The following is a 15,655-nucleotide window of genomic DNA, read 5'->3' as shown; positions in this document are numbered from 1 at the left end:
CATTTCAGATGCAGGCTAGGACCGTCTAATGAAAGTTGGTGGAACCAAGTCACAGAAGGGGAAAGGCAGATGTGTTCTTGACACAGACCCTGTTCTCTGATAGCAGTATAGCTTATTATTCCTGTCCCCATGGGATATAAAAATGCTTCTGGGAAGATTTTTGTCACATACAAATCATGCTTCTGAATGGCTTCTTTAAAGGACAAAATAAAATTCACAATGCAAAACCATCTGGACTGTGGGGAATTGCTGATTTCTCTGAGCAAGGGAACTCAAGCCTCATCTCTTTAGTTGGAAGGGCTCTGCTTTGCACTGATGAGGTCGTGGATTGTTTTCTCTCCCCTCATGATGCAAATAGCCCAAGGCCTGGAAAAGCATTAGCAGGAAGAGCACATCAGGAAACGCGAAGGGCACCCAGCCAGGACATGACTACACAGCTTTTAGCTGCCCAGCAATTGGGACATTGCTTTTTTGGGTGAAGGGATTCGATTCCCTCCTGTCAGAATCACTTGGTTTCCTAGCCAGATGCCTCCAGCCGGGTGAGCGCGTGAACCCTAAGTGCTGAGCATCCCTGTGTACACACTACAGCTGCTGCCGGTGCCTGGGGTTTTCTGTTTGTGTCAGAAGTCACAAGCGCTGTGGACATGGCAAGCATGTAGGGATCGTATGTGCCACTTGCCGTGCCTGTTCATCTCATTTCTGTATTCCTTCAGGATGGAGCAGTGGAGCTCAGCAGTGCTGAGGTGGCATTACTCATCCCTATGGAGTTATTCCAGGTTCTCAGCTTGCTTGCGTAACTGGAAGGGTTTTGCCTTTTATCTATGACACGCTAGTGGAACAGTGGGAGGATTTAAATTTGGGAATTAAATTGGCAGAGGATTTAGCCCAGTGCTTGCGTTCTGCAGTAAGCAGTTGCACTGAAACCTGTTATTTCTCTAGCGAAGCATCGTCAGTGGACTCTGGAACTGCCTCAGTGGGCAGGATAAGGACATTTTGAATCCCAAAAGCCCAGGGATGGACTTAGGCATGTTGTACCCCTGAAGGATGGGAAATCAGGTGTTCGAAGAATCTGGTATAATCACTTTCCTCAAGCTTTCTACTTCTCTGGAGCAAGTGTTCTGTGCCTGTCCTGGCTGTATGAAGCAGGGCCTGTCAAGAAGGATTTCGGTTAACGCTGCTTTCGCTCATTACCAGCTTGTTTGCCATGTACGGGAATAGCGCAGATCGTAATGGAGTTTGCTGGCATTCCTGCACGCCGTTCTGGGGAGGGACATGGTCAGTTTGTGAGCAAGGGAGTCAGCACCTGTTACTTCCAGATTTTGCTCCCCGGTTTCTCCATTGACGTGGCAGGTCCTGCAGTGACATCATTTGGTCAGGGAGGAGGAGGAGGTGGCGAGGAGGGGGGAACTTGAACTGCTTCAGGTTTTGCACACTGCTGTTCTGCTCCAACCTTCTCCCAGCCCTTAGAGAACTTACATTGCTTTCTGAGAAGCCAAGGACCAGAGCTGCAGAAAGAAAAAAGACCAGGTGTATGGGAGAAGACACTGCAGGGTAGGAGACAGGCACTCGATTGAGGACTGAGGCCCTCTTGTCTTCCACTTACAGCTTATCCAAGGTGGATGCATAGCTGCACTACCCGTAACTATATCTTGGCCTTATAATTCATCTCTCCAAGGACTTCATTCAGATATAAAGGATGTAACTGGAAAGGATAGATAAATGTTCAGCCTTGCTTCCTGTAATGAAGCCGGAACTCCATAACTCCAGTCCTGCAACTGAGATCACTGTCCTTGAAATCAAACACTTGGAACCTTTTATATCAAGGCCATACACCAAGTATAAAGCTTAAATTTCATGCTCTCCTAAACCATAGTCAGTTGTATTCATACCTTTGTGGATACCAGACCCAAAATGTCTTCCTCCTCCACACTGAGTCCAAATATATCAACTCCTTTTCTTAGGGTATGATAAAAATGGGGAGTAAACTATAGATGCTCTTTCCATCTTCTGGCAGGAAATATGCTGCTAGACCGCCTTGCTTCACTATCCTCTAGCTAATGTTTGCAGATTAAACAATGGCTGCCGTTGCTTTCCTGGAAAGAAAAGCAACCCCAGAAATCTGAGTTCTTTTTTTTCAGCTGGCTATTCTGTCCAGCTATCAGCAGCACGAAGAATCCAAGTGGAAAAATTGAATCTGGCAGTAAGAGTGCGATGCATGAAGGCACACGACTTCCAAACGCAGAGAACAAAAATAGCTGCAAGAGAAAAAATTTGCCTAAAAGAAGCTCTTTAATTATTCCATTTCTTTCAAAAGCTTTGCCCCCGGCACAGCCAGGCTGCCATTCATATAGGGCAGCCATAAGTGTTGCAGTAAAGCTTGAGCACTGCATTATTAGAGAGAAAGAAGCTTCTTTTTTTGGCTGTGTTTTCAAAGAGCTGGTAGCAGATCTGTTGTGGACAGAGCCCTGGGCGCAAGGGAGTCTGTACTTTCATAATGAGTCACCAGGATTTCATTTTCAGTGCAGCTGATGTGAAGGTGAAGGAGTTTAGAATTCTTCTTGGATTCTAGAGGCTGCTCCTAGAGAGCTGCTCAAGGAAGAGGTTGGAAGAAGTCTTGGAGAAAAGCAAAGGAAGGACTACCCAGCACTTACTTTTTCGGTCTGCTGGAGGAAGCTCCTGGGCTATTGTTGCTATGGCACAGAAGACTGAAATGTTCATGATGGCGCTTTCTGTGGCTGCTACAAAAAGGCAAAGGCATTTAGCTGTGCTGACACCACAGTAACCAGCAGCCTGGTGAATATGTGTTCCAGGACACCAACAGAACACCCAGTCTTCTAGAAGCCACCTATACCCTTTTGTGGTATCTAAGTCTTTCCATCTTTCTCTAACACTTGTGAGTTGACACTTTTGAAGCTTATGAGAAACACTGAGAATATTGCAAAGCTTTGAAATACTCTCGCGGGTGTTGTTTGTGCTGGATGGCCATACTGACATCTGAGTTTTCTCTAATTAGGGAGCAGATATTTGGTTATATATCTTTCTCTATAATTAGTGAATAGTCAATAGCAATACTATGAAACCTCCCTGTTGGCTGAGATGTTCAAAGGAAAAACTGCAGCATGACTGAAAAATAAAGGACTTCCTAAACACTAATAACAGATTAAATGGAATTTGCAAGCCAATGAAGAGACCACTGTTAAATGCACCTACTAAAATAACCTTTTCTGAACTGTCAAAGGGACTTCACAGTAAGATCTGTTTCTTTAATTTTTCTTTGGGCAAGTCCTTTGCACAAGGACTCTGCACAAAAGTATTCCTTGCTGGGGAGTTGTTTCAATGAATTCCTACACAAATATGACCTACACACAAAGACTGGCTTCCACTGTGGTGGGTGCAGATTTAGTCTCTAGCTATCTGTAGTTTTGAGGAACTGCCGATGAAAAAGGCCGTTTTGAACATACATAGTTTCTTGCTGTCTCGCCTGCTCTGTCCTGGTTCTTGCCAGCTTCCTTAGAGATACAGGAGAAGGCCAGGGATTAAGTACACTCCTGAGCGGCGATGCTCCATTACTGCAACTTCAGAGAGCCCAGGGCTTGCTCCATTCGGAAGCAGAGTGTTCGGCTGCCCTGCTGCTTCGCTTTCTCGGCATGGCTCTAGATGGAGGTTATCTGTGAAATCTGTGCCTGAAGTTCTGGCCTCACCATCTTTTACATTGGGTGTCATGGCAGGGAAAAAGCTGTCTAGTTATCCAGGGCCTAGGAAGTGAGAAGTGATGTGTGGGGCGAGGAAAGGTGTAACAAATATTTTTCATTCGAAGTGTTCAGCAGGTAGCAAACTTTTTGAACGTATCTCTCCTTGCATGGCAGGAAGTAGGGGAGCCAGTTGTAGGCAGTAGTTGTATTTTCTTGCATCCGGTATTTTTGAACAAAAGCAGATTCCAGGCTGTCTTCTATGCTATATAATGGTGATTAATAGCCTAGCCTGTTTCCTCTGGGTTTGATGTTTGGCTTATCTTAAGATGTAGGGAGTATTGTTTGCTGAGATGACATCAAGAGCTCTTGGATGAAGGGAGTAGAGACACGTCCTTTCCTCACGCAGCATTGGCAGTGTTTCGGTGCTTCTTGCTGCTCACAGAGGTGAAGTACATCGCAGCTTATTTAGGAATAGTGGACCTACCCCTTTTTCTCCTTCAGACTCTCTTGTTAAAAGAAACCAGATGAGGAAAGGGCAGCAGTGGAGTAGTCACAACTGGCCTGTAAATGGCTGGCATCCCCCTTCTTGCCGTCCCTGGCTGGGAGCAGCATGGTCAAACCATGGGCTAGAAGGAATTTGTAATGGAAAGGGGCATTGATGGAGGAGACACTCCTCGTAAGTTATATCTTCTGGGAACAAGAGAGCAGTGGAAGGGGAGGACAGGAGTCTCTGAAAGAAATTTACAGCTGTTACATCACAGTTCTTGAATATGCAGCCAATTTAGATTCACCAAGACGGTTATTAGACCCACAGCCTTTGAGGCCAATACTGTGTGAGGACACACTCTCTCCTCTTTGCTCCACTCAGATTACACAGGACTATAGCAAATGTTGGCTGTCTCATAACTTACAGATGGGGACTGCGCTCACCTATGTAAGGTATTATGCATATTTCCAATTGAAGAATGCTTAGAATAAATGTTACTGAGTGTGCTGTGCTACTTTGGTTACGTGTAATCTTTGTAAGGTACATACAAGTACCATGCTGTTAGCCTGAGCCCCTCCTCAGCATGGCAGAAATTTAGATTTAGACCCCACCTTTGTGACCTTTTGGGCTTTCTTAAATTTATCCTTCTTTTTCTTAGAAGCATGTCCCTTAGTGAAGACAGTCACTATCTTCATCATTCACTAATTCACTGAAGACACCAAGAGCCTCAGAGGCACAGAGTCACTACATGCTCTAACGGTTCCTTCAGGACTTTTGCTATTTGGTTTGTGGGTGTCCTGTCCTTTTGCTGAGACAGCAGTATTGATTCATGTGGTGTTAAGTCACATCTCTCCCCTACTGTTCTTTTGGCTGGCACATGTTCAGTGCTCGATTTTTTAAAGCCTTAGTGTAATATTTCAGGAACCAACCTTTTAAATTACATGCCCACAAACTTAAGAAGCTCCTTGCAGTGAAATTTGGAGTGCGTACCCTTGGTGCATAAGCGTGGCATGAGGCTTACCACATTTCCAGGTGTGTGGTTAAAGAAACAACTGTCCAAGTATAGACATCATATAGCAGTGATCAGCTCTGTAAGGGAACACTCTCAGGTTTACAGAGGTTACTGTTGGACTCTGTCCTCAAAAAGTAATTTCATACCACATGCCTCAGTCTGGGAATGCCTCTTGCAAATGGCTGATGTCATGTTAATATTTCACTTTGTGAGGGAGTCCTGGTGACCTTTGCGGCTGGATCCTAACAGCCTCTTACTGTCACATCTGTCCAGTGACATGGAAAGAAAACAGATCCGATAATCATGGAGCAGATTTGTCCATATGCGAGCAAAGCCCCACGTGCGTGAAAGAGACTTACGGTGTTCAACGACAAAAGGACCAAGATGTGTTTCCGCTTGAGTGATGGTTCCTAAGGTTCAAAGGACATAATTCACCATGTGGCTGCACTTCAGGCACAGTTACAGCCTAGAAAATGGGTTTTGGTGGTACCAAAACAAGCAGTTTGTGCTTGATGTGAATGGATGGCTAAGGTGTAACAATGGTTATTTCTGTGTCATTTAGCATTGCTAACAATTAACAACATTGCCTGCAGAATCAAAACAAGGCCGCTAAATGAGTTGGCTGTGTATGACTACCACAGCACACCTGAATTTTTCCATGACACTGACAGAAGATAGCATAACGTCCATGTGAATCCCTCCTCCTGTCCACCACCAGCACAGATACCTTAGTCCTTGTGATCTTTACTCATCTGGGACTTCCTGACTCTTTCTGAATCATCATAAGCAATCAATTAATTATTTCTTTTTGCTGTTGTCATTGCAGGGCAACCATTGATGAAGTGGAAACAGATGTAGTGGAGATAGAGGCAAAGCTTGACAAGGTAAGATGGAGCAGCTTAGCACGTTGGCGTGAAGAGGGACCGATGAGTTCCTGCTCAGGAATATGGCCCCACCAGCCTCCTCTAAAAAGTGAGCCCACCTCAGGCTGTCAGGAAACTAATGTAGAATATACTGGCTTGTCAACAGGACCATGTCTCCCTCTACTGACGGTACCTGTCAAGGCTGTCCTTGTGACTGCCAAAGGAGTTGTGACAAGAGGTCCCAATACGGAATTGGGCTCCTAATACTGAATGATGGCCTTCGTGTTCTGGATCTCAGGGCACTGACAGTGCTTCTCCTGCTGTGGCAAGTTGCTTTGGTGCTGTCTGTTCCCCCTCTCCACCATCTTGCTTGTGCTACTAAGCTGTGTGGGGTAGGAGCTGTTACATGTCCACACAGCACGGGCACCACTGTGTCAGTTCAGGGATGTAAGGAGACGCTTGCAGATAAACAAGGGGCCATATTCAGACTGATCATGGTGGTTGCTGTCTGATGTTCAGCCAGGCTATGCACCACAGCTGTAATCTGACACTGGAAATATACTCTCAGGGACCAGTTTGGCCATTTTGCATTTTTGCTGGTGATTCTTTACATCCTGTCGGTAGTTTATATCTAAGTCAGAGGCTTTATGATGCAAGGCATCTTTTCCACCCCCACTCCTCCTGATGGCTGAGACATCAGCCAAGTTGTTTCCAAATGAGAACAGAGAGAAATGAAGAAGAGGAGCCAGAAGAGCTGTTGGCTTTTTATCTGTGAGATTTTCCAAAGCTAGCAAGGGATAAAACTCCTGTGTCTGATTGAGAAATGGGCTTTGTTGAAGTCACAAGCCCCAGGCAAAGCTGTGTCCTATAAAACCTATTTACTACTCAAACTGCTTGAAATGGGTACCTGCACAAGCTAGCTAGTCTCATTGGTGAAAGCTGCAAAGGGATTTAGGTTATCTGTTTTCCTCTATGGAAGAGGCTAAGGCCCTACAAACAAAGCATAGGGCAAAACTTGCGCTGATTCTAGCACTATTGCAGTCAGTGCTCCCTGTAGTTAGACGACTTGGTGTGCCAGGAGGGGCCAGCTGGAAGTACAAGAGCTGTTCAGGTCTCTCAGCTTTTTATCGTTCAGTGCTTTGTTGCAAATTGATTTGATTCTTCAGGTGAGGACTGCATTAGAACAACGGTCTCATGCGGTTTTGGTCTTGCCCTGACAGCAGTTACGGGGTGATGTTCTGGTAGTGCAGAGTGGGCGGACATTTCATTCTGTTTGCGTGCATCATTTCCCCTGTCTGCTGCAGAGATGACCAGTCGTGCAAAGTGCTGGCTCAGTCACTGTCAGCCACAGGCTTATAAGGTCTGAGTCTGGGGCAAGTGAGGCTGAAGTTTGCATCTGAATAGCCGCTGAAGTTCAAATTAGTTTCCCTGAGGGTAACTCTGGACAAAATTCAGTCACCCCCATGCCTAACAAATCAGCCTTGGATGGCCCAGCTCCTCTGCTGTGTACCAGCTGGGTGGGCGCCCAGGGCAGCCTTTCTGGGGCTTGGTGTAAATGTTGTGCAGTGGTACCCAAGTAGCTGGCATAACTAGAGCAGCAAGCTGGCAAGGACTGACTCTGTTTCTCTGCCTTTTACTGTTCCCCTGAGCACTTAGTTTATAAATGATTAGCCTTTTAACACCTGTTTAAAAATGGAGGTAAGGGGCAGCGTATGTGATTCATCCAAGGGAACACCAGAGATCTGGGCTTGATTGCTGTTTCAAAGAGATTTCCTTCGTTCTGTCCTGTGCTCCATCTGCAAAGCCATCATTGCTCCCCTTGGGAGTATGCTTATGCTGAATAGCCTTCAGCTACTACTAACACAGCCTTGGCCACAAGTGTTTGCAGAGAGGTATGCTAGAAACCGCCACGTTGCAGAATAGGCTGGATTTCCTTTCCAGAGGATTTGTCCAAACCCCTAGTGTATGTCTGGGCTCCAGATGTGACAGGAACTGCATCTGTTTGCTTTTCTTCTCTGGGCTTGGATGGGATAGTACAAGTCTTCTAGCATCCAATGCTGTTCTGTAAAATTGCATGGACAGGAGAGGACATGAGTGTGAAAGAGTGAAGACTGTATATACTATGTATACACAGATACACCATGTGTCACTATATATATCTCCATACATTCATATATCCTCACATATATTTTTACAGAACTGCAGACAGAGGTGAGCAAGCTTGTTCTGCAATGCATGCATATAGATTAGACCCGAGAGTCTTGTGGCTGCGTAAATAGAATAAGCACCAAGTCCAAAACCAGCACACCATGCTTCAGTGGGGCTCTGGCATCAAGCCAAACTTGAGTGCTAGTCATTCCCAGCCTGTAGGTGAGGCTGGTTGACAGGGATAGGTTTCTAAAGCCATTTTTCATTAGTAAGATTAATATCCCTTAAAAAGCTCCTGGATTTTGAGAATGGGAAACTTCTGTTCCAAGTGTTGTTCACCATCAGCAGCTAAAGTTTTTCAGTTAGTTAAAAAGTCTGGAACAGTGATCATTTGAAAAAAAACAAAAAACAAACAAACAAACAACTAAAAAATTGTGCTCAGTGGCCAGCTGCTACTGTTGGAAATCTCTTGGACCTTTGGTTTATGGATTTATCTTAAGTTGTTAGTGTAACCTTTTATACAAGGAGCTTTGGCTGAAAGGAGATAGGCTAATGGCCAGGAATTCTGGCTAAGCTAATGCTTTAGTCTTTACAGCCGAATCCAGGCATGCTGAGGCAGTTTACTGTGGCTAGGAAGTCTGGGAATGTTCCCTGCAGCTGTTAGATTATCAAAAGTTAATAAAGGCTGTCTGGAGATGTATACCTGTGCTACAGCAAACTAATTCCAAAGTGAGGAAGCCACCCCGTTTTGCTGCAAGTTTCAGGTAACTTCACTGGTAACTTCACTATAACAAGGCTGGTGATGAGAATCATTGTGTATAGCTTGCTTAAAGTTAACATTTCTCCAAACAAAGCTCCTTCCAGGTCCATCAGAAAGACCATACTAAGTCACAGGCAGTCCAGAGATACATGGTATAACAACTCGCAGTGCACCAGCAAAGTTTCCCTGGGCTGCAGAATTGTGGGAATTACTTCATAGTTATCTACAATCTTCATGGTTTAACCTGCGTGTGAGGTAACATAGATGGCTGCACACAGCAGACGTGGCTTAAGCAGTCCTGGTCAGTTGTTTTAAGGAAAACATGATACAAAAACATCAGGCTGCTGAATGCTGGCTCCCCATTATTCCAAGACAAGTCTCCATAACAGCCAGCTGGGCTCAGAGACTTGGCAATCCCAAAGAGCAGTATACACCCAGCAGGGCAATTCTAGACAGCTTATCACTTCCACCCAGCACCAAAGCACCTCTCCCCAGTCTATTCATGTGATCAGGTTCCTTTTATTGCAGCCCTGATGCTTCAGGATAGGATGAACATAGAAAAACACTGGATAAAATGGGCTGCCCTGATTCATCTGTCCTCAGGGGATAGCCTAGAACTGTTATTCTTATGTGACAAGTGAAATGGTGACAGCATGAAGTACTGGAGAAGTGTGATTTGCATCCCTCTTTCTGCCACGTGCCTTAAGGGTTGCTAATGTAGCCACAGCAGCTAACATGAATGGCATCCTGTTCTAAAGGTTGTGGTGTTGGTGCAGGTTAAAACCAGCCTGGTTGCAATTCAGTTTGATGTGATCAGCTGCCTGTCCACTCACACCTCTCTCCTTGTGCAGCTGGTAAAGCTATGCAGTGGGATGATTGAAGCAGGCAAAGCCTACATCACCACGAACAAGCACTTTGTCAGTGGAGTCCGGGACTTGTCGCAGCAGTGCAAGAAGGATGAAATGATTTCGGTAAGTCATCCTGTGGGATGGAACGTGGGACACAGTGAGGGCTGGGGATTGTTAAGCTTCCTGATGCTGTGAATGGACTGTATGTCCAAGACCCTTATACTGTTTAAGTAGCCATTTAGTATGAGAATTTATTTTTGGAGGAATGTAGAGACCATCTGATAATGCAATGCTGAAAGGTCAGAGTGAGATTTATGGTTTGCCCTGACAACTGAACTTTTAAGAAGCCACATTCCAAGGTTGTTGGAATCTAGGTCAGTAAGCATCAGTTATGTAGGAAACGCAGGTAACCAGCCTGCACAAGCGACAACTGACATGCTGATTTCAGCAGTAAACTAGAAAGGACAGGGAGCCTGTGACTTCAGTGTCAGACATTTTTGAAACGCCTTCTTGCCAAATGGCAGAGTGGTTCTTCAGTGGCTTAATGAGAATCTCTCTCGGCCATTGAACCCCTGGGAATGAAGGGCAGCTGCTTCTATTCACTGTCAGTTCTCTTTACCTTTTTTTGCAGGAGTGCCTCGACAAATTTGGAGACAGTCTGCAGGAGATGATTAACTATCACATGGTAAGGTGCTGCTTCCCTTGTCTTTTTGTGTGCTGATGTCAACCACATTCTCAAGGCACTGATTAATGGTCTCCTGTGTTTGGCTTACTTGACAGTGCACAAAGGTGGGGTCCATGAAGGGATTGTCTTTCAGGTTCCAGTCCCTGTACATTCCATAGCCAAGAGAGCAGTAAAGGGCTGGGAGTTACTGTTGCCTCTTGCAACGATATTGAGTTGGATGAGCTGAGTCTGTGTACTCAAAATAATCAGTCCTGATGCATGATGTATGCTAGGAAATGGGATTTCCGCAGGCTTGCAGAGGAGGTGCCACTTAGTGAAAGGGTATGTACTGTTGCATAGGTGCCTTTTGGCTCATTTCAGATCAGAGATGTACAATGGATATGTAGAATAGTGAGGTTAGAGACCCCTTCCTCAAAGGACGAGAGCTCACAAAGGTCCCGTACTCCAGTTGCCTTGTTCTTCTTTTTGGATAGCACAGGATTTTGTAGTGAGGACAGACTGTGTCCCGAGGAGCTCTGACAACTCAGGACTCTGGCTGTTAACAGCTTGCATAGATAACCTTGTTACTGCAGATTTGGAATACACTCTGAAGCTTGGCATTCAAATTTGTGACATTAGGACACTGGCAAGGCTGTGAATGGGTCAAACCGAAAGGACTGCATTGCTCAGTTGATGCTGGCAGCAGGCTCAGTGGGTTGTGTGCAGCTCTGTGTTTAAGGATGACACAGGACATATTACTACGCTGAGGTGAAAGGAGAGAAATGCCCAGACAATGGCTATTCTCCTGAGCTGATTGTATCTCACTAACAGAGCCCACAGTGTTAGAATCTGCCCCTTTCTCTATCCCAAACATCCAACCATGACACTTGTAAACCTTGTAGAAGAAGAAGAAGGTGCTCCATGCTTTGTTGCTCTATGCCAGACCCAGAATTTTAAGTCTGTAACTCAGTAGGAGCTTAAAGCACAAGTGCATTGAAATGAAGGAAGCTTCAGGGTGTCAGCACTGGACTGACCCACTTTTATACCACAATGCCCATGTCAAAGTACATTAGGCACAATGCTTGCTTTTGGGATGCAAGTTAACCATGTGCAGCTGGAGAAGAAGCTGCATCAAGTCTGTTTAATTATTTCATGAAGCAGGTAGGAAGACTGTTTCCTAGTAAAAAATGACAGGGAAAAGAGGTACTGCACATGCAGCTCTCCTAGGACTGTTAGTATATGGGAACAAACAGCTGTACAGCAGTGTTGTTGGTGGACAGAGAGTGAATAAACCAATGTAAGCATGAGAAAAAAGGTGTGTTTGTGTCAAAGCAGAGAACGGCAAACCCTGATTTTCTGCTGCTGCTCCAATTCCCTCTGAAAAGGTAAAGCCTTTCTGCCAAGGAGCATATGAACCCCTGAGAAGCTACCCCTTCATCCCAGGGATCACATCACAGCTGTGCTGGTAGGGGCTGGGCTGAGGACTGTGTGCAGCCCAGCCATGAGGAAGCAGTCCCAGCCAGAAACCTCTAGATGCAGAATGCTGTCTGCAAGCTCCACTGCGCCAGCTGTGCAGCTTCCCCTGGATCCCTGGTCTCTGCCAAAAGTGGCACTTCTGGGATTGCTCTTGCCTCAGCCAACTAATAAGCAGAAGGACCCTTCCCAGAGCTGTCAAATCCCTAGCTGATGTGGTATAACCCTTCCCATGCACCCCACCCTGTTCAGCAGGGGTGAGCTCCCCATTATATGTGACTCAGAGGTTGTAAAAGGCAGTATTTCCCTACCACCAGCTGTATGCACAAGGGGAAACATGCTTAAACCCTCCCTCCCCCCAGCCTTTGGAGAGCACCCTCCGCCCTTGGTGTACAGCAGTGTGAGTCCCTCTCCGAGAAATGGCTTTGGAATGACTTCTGCATCTTGAGCCCTCTCTGATGGCAGTTCAGTTAGCTGGGTTATTTTTAGTGCCTTCTGCTGTCTCCTTTGTGTGTGCGTGTGTGTGTATGTGTATCTTGGCTCATCCACGTCTGAGGATCTCTGCTATGAAACAGTTGTCGGTGCATACTCTAGGAATGTGGCCAGGACAGTATGTACAACTGGAACAAGTTAAAAAGAAGGGAAAATATCCTCCAAAAATCGGTTGGAAAAGCTTGTTCTGTAATTTTATTGCTAGAGCACAGGGCCTGGAGATGTCCTGATTCTAGTTCAGCAAAATCCAAGCATAAAACCCACTTGAATGTAGAAGAAGAACACACTGAGCTCCAGAGTATTCCCACCTTTGTTTTAATGCACAAGGAGGAAAAAACATCAAAGCAACCGCAGAGGACAGATGACAAGAGAGTTGAGTTCAGAAGAACTGGAGTCAGTGTCCTCTGCCTTTTTTTGTGCTCTTAGCCACATGCTTTTGGGCTAATGCTTTACTCATGTCAAAGCATGCAGAGAAGTTAGAAACCTCAATACTTTTATGTATCTGGACTATTGTATGTTTATGTCTCAGCTTCCATACCTGCAAGAAACATTTCAAGTACTTTCTCTGAGGGGCTATTGGAAGGACACACAGACTAACAACTAACAGAAGCTTTGCTAATTCATGACAGGTAAATACCGAGATTGTCAGAAGGCTGAATCAACACCTCAGGTAATAGAATTTTTGCCCAAACCATAGAAAGGGATGAAACCAAGGAAGGGTAGACAGACAGAGGGAAAAGAGGGTGGATTTGATACTGAGATTAAAGGTGCTGGGATTCAAATTCTGTTCAGCCACACAGACTTCTAGATATACTGATACAGCTGGGAGCAGTGCTGGGCCCCTATCTGATAATGAAATTTGAGTAAGATGTACTGTGAGAGAGCAGCACTGCTCCATGGGGAACAGTGTCTGTGAAGGATTTCAACCCCAGTCAACAAGCAGTGTAGCCAGTGCAGGGAGCAATTCTGCATTGTGCCTTCCCCATTCAGATCTGTGTTTCTTTCTTTGGCTTGGTGAGAGAAAGCAAAGCAACGAAATTATAAAGCTGTTTGACCCTTGCAGAACCAAGTGCAGCAGTGGAGAAAGAACTCATATCTTCTGGGTTAGTTCCCAGTTAGGAGACTGACTTCCCTCAGGAGCTGCTTTAGTCTAAGCAGTTTCATGACCTCTTCCAGACAGCACAAACTAACCGAACCACAGAGAGAGGCTGTCCTGCCACACCTCGTGCCTTCTCTCCATTTTTAACTTTTTTGAGCACCCTTGTTTCCCTCCTTCGTGCTGGCTCAGGGGGTCACACAGCTGCAGAGAGCAATGATCTGTGTCCATACTAGGCAGATTTTTAGCTAGTTAAAGCCATTTCACAATGCAATCACACAAACACAGCAAACTCTTTACTGCAGTGCTAGCTTGCGTTGGCTGAAAAGGTTCATGAAGCTATGGTCCAAGGCTTCCCTGAACTGTGCTCTGGACATGACTGCCTCTGCTCATTAAGTATTTAAGAAGTTTGGGCTCCTGGCTTTGGCTGATTCTGTTGACTGCCTAATGTGGCTTGCTTGGGCAGCTGTTTTGCTGGGGCTGGCTATGTAGGGGAGATGGGAAAGGTTAGGTGGTTCAGACAGACTGGTGTAGGTAATGATGATTGAGTAAGAGGTCAAGGAACTAATGTCTCTAGCTGGTTGAGTTTGATTTGACTAGTGAGCTGGAGAATGGCACTTCCCTAGCAGCCCCAGAGGACGTGTTCCTGTAACATGCCAACTACTTAGCTGGGAGGCTGATTTTGCTTGCTGCTCTAGGGAAAATGGCCTTCCAATATCTTGGGCAATTAGCTTCCTAGGATGTTCTGTTCAGAAATGTATGCTTAGTAACTCGAAAAAGAGCTTCCTACTGATGTTACAATGCTGACCTCTTGAGGCATCACTGCAGCTGCAGATGTTGGTAGCAGCATCAGCAGAAATGCCAAAGGTCCTGCTGGCTGCCAAGTCACCTTGGAGTCAGATTCAAGGCAGGATGCTGTGCATGTATTCGTAGCATCAGCTATTACCTCCAGTACTTGTAAAATTACAGTGGTTAGGGTAATTTGGTAATTTAGCAAACACAGGCAGGGCAGAGGTGCAGGGTCTCAGAGGTATTTAGTTCTCCAAGTACCACTGGACTCAGTGAAACTGAGGCACTTGGACACCTTTGCAGTGTTAGCTTGCACTTCCTACCCCCAAGTGAAAATGAAATCTTACTCCTGAAAAATTCCTTGTACCTAAGATCCTGAGGGAGTGAGGAGTCTTTCCCTCACTGTGTAAACACTTCAATATCCCAGAGCACTTCCCTCCAGTAAATGTTATGGTCTGTCCCATTATTTGTACTGTTTTGTTCTATCGCTTCTCTACCTGCCAGGAGCCTTTGCTTCAACACAGAATGAGCTGACATTCTGCAGGAGTTCCCCTGCCCATTCTCTGGCAAGTGCAGTCTTTGCAGCATGGGGCATGGCTGAACTGTCTGAAGGATGTTGTATCACATCGCCTCATCAGGCGAGCCTCCACGTGCTGGTTAGAGGTGCATGATCCATGACAGGGAACAAGTTTCCAGCTACCTCTGTGAGACCTCTGAGCAGTGGATGGCAGATGGGGATGCCAGAGCCTTGCAGCAACCTTCCTGCACAGCTCTCCAGAGTGAACCATTTCCTTTCACATGAGCCTGAGTGGCATGAACTGGAATTTTGCTTGAGGGCCTGAAGTCTCCCCTGTGACCCCTCCTCCTCACTACATACCACACTGGAGTGAATAAATTTTGACTGGCTTGCCAAGCTCTTCTGTACTGGAAATGCTCCTTGCTTGCCTGCAGACAGATGCTGTGCTCCAAAACCAGTCTGTTTGCTTGCCTCCTTCCTTCCCCCTTATCACCCTCCCTAAAACATGAAACAGACTGAAGGGCATAGCAATCTGCCAGACCATTATATGTGAGTAAACAACCTTTCCCTCTTTTTACAGTATCTGATGAGTATAAGCCTTACGAGTGTAACAAGGCTTCCCCACAGGTAAAGGAGCATAAAGTTCCCATCAGTTCTAGAGTGGGAGCTGATAACTATAGGCTATTTTACACTATGACACCAGGCAACGGTGTTTGGAATTACAGCAGTGCAGGAGCTCACATTTTTTTTTCATCCCAATTCCAAAGACTGTTAAACCTCTAGAACTGATTAGGTCGGAGTTCTCTGTGCTGAT

General features: G+C 45.7%; 1 protein-coding gene across 1 annotated transcript in view; it reads left to right on the top strand.

The window, feature by feature from the left end:
- The window catches only part of ACAP3 (ArfGAP with coiled-coil, ankyrin repeat and PH domains 3), a gene marked incomplete at its 5' end in the record, with an annotated part of 90,891 nt that overhangs the window by 37,399 nt on the left and 37,837 nt on the right, over window positions 1–15,655 (top strand). The window contains 3 exons of the mRNA XM_082009466.1: window positions 6,018–6,075; window positions 9,814–9,933; window positions 10,442–10,495. Of these exons, the coding sequence (XP_081865592.1) occupies window positions 6,018–6,075; window positions 9,814–9,933; window positions 10,442–10,495 (232 nt within the window). The remainder of the gene's footprint in view (window positions 1–6,017; window positions 6,076–9,813; window positions 9,934–10,441; window positions 10,496–15,655) is intronic.

This window comes from Phaethon aethereus (assembly GCF_964289735.1).
Source record: "Phaethon aethereus genome assembly, chromosome: 21".
Lineage (NCBI taxonomy): Eukaryota > Metazoa > Chordata > Aves > Phaethontiformes > Phaethontidae > Phaethon > Phaethon aethereus.
This window is presented reverse-complemented; position numbering and strand designations above follow the sequence as displayed.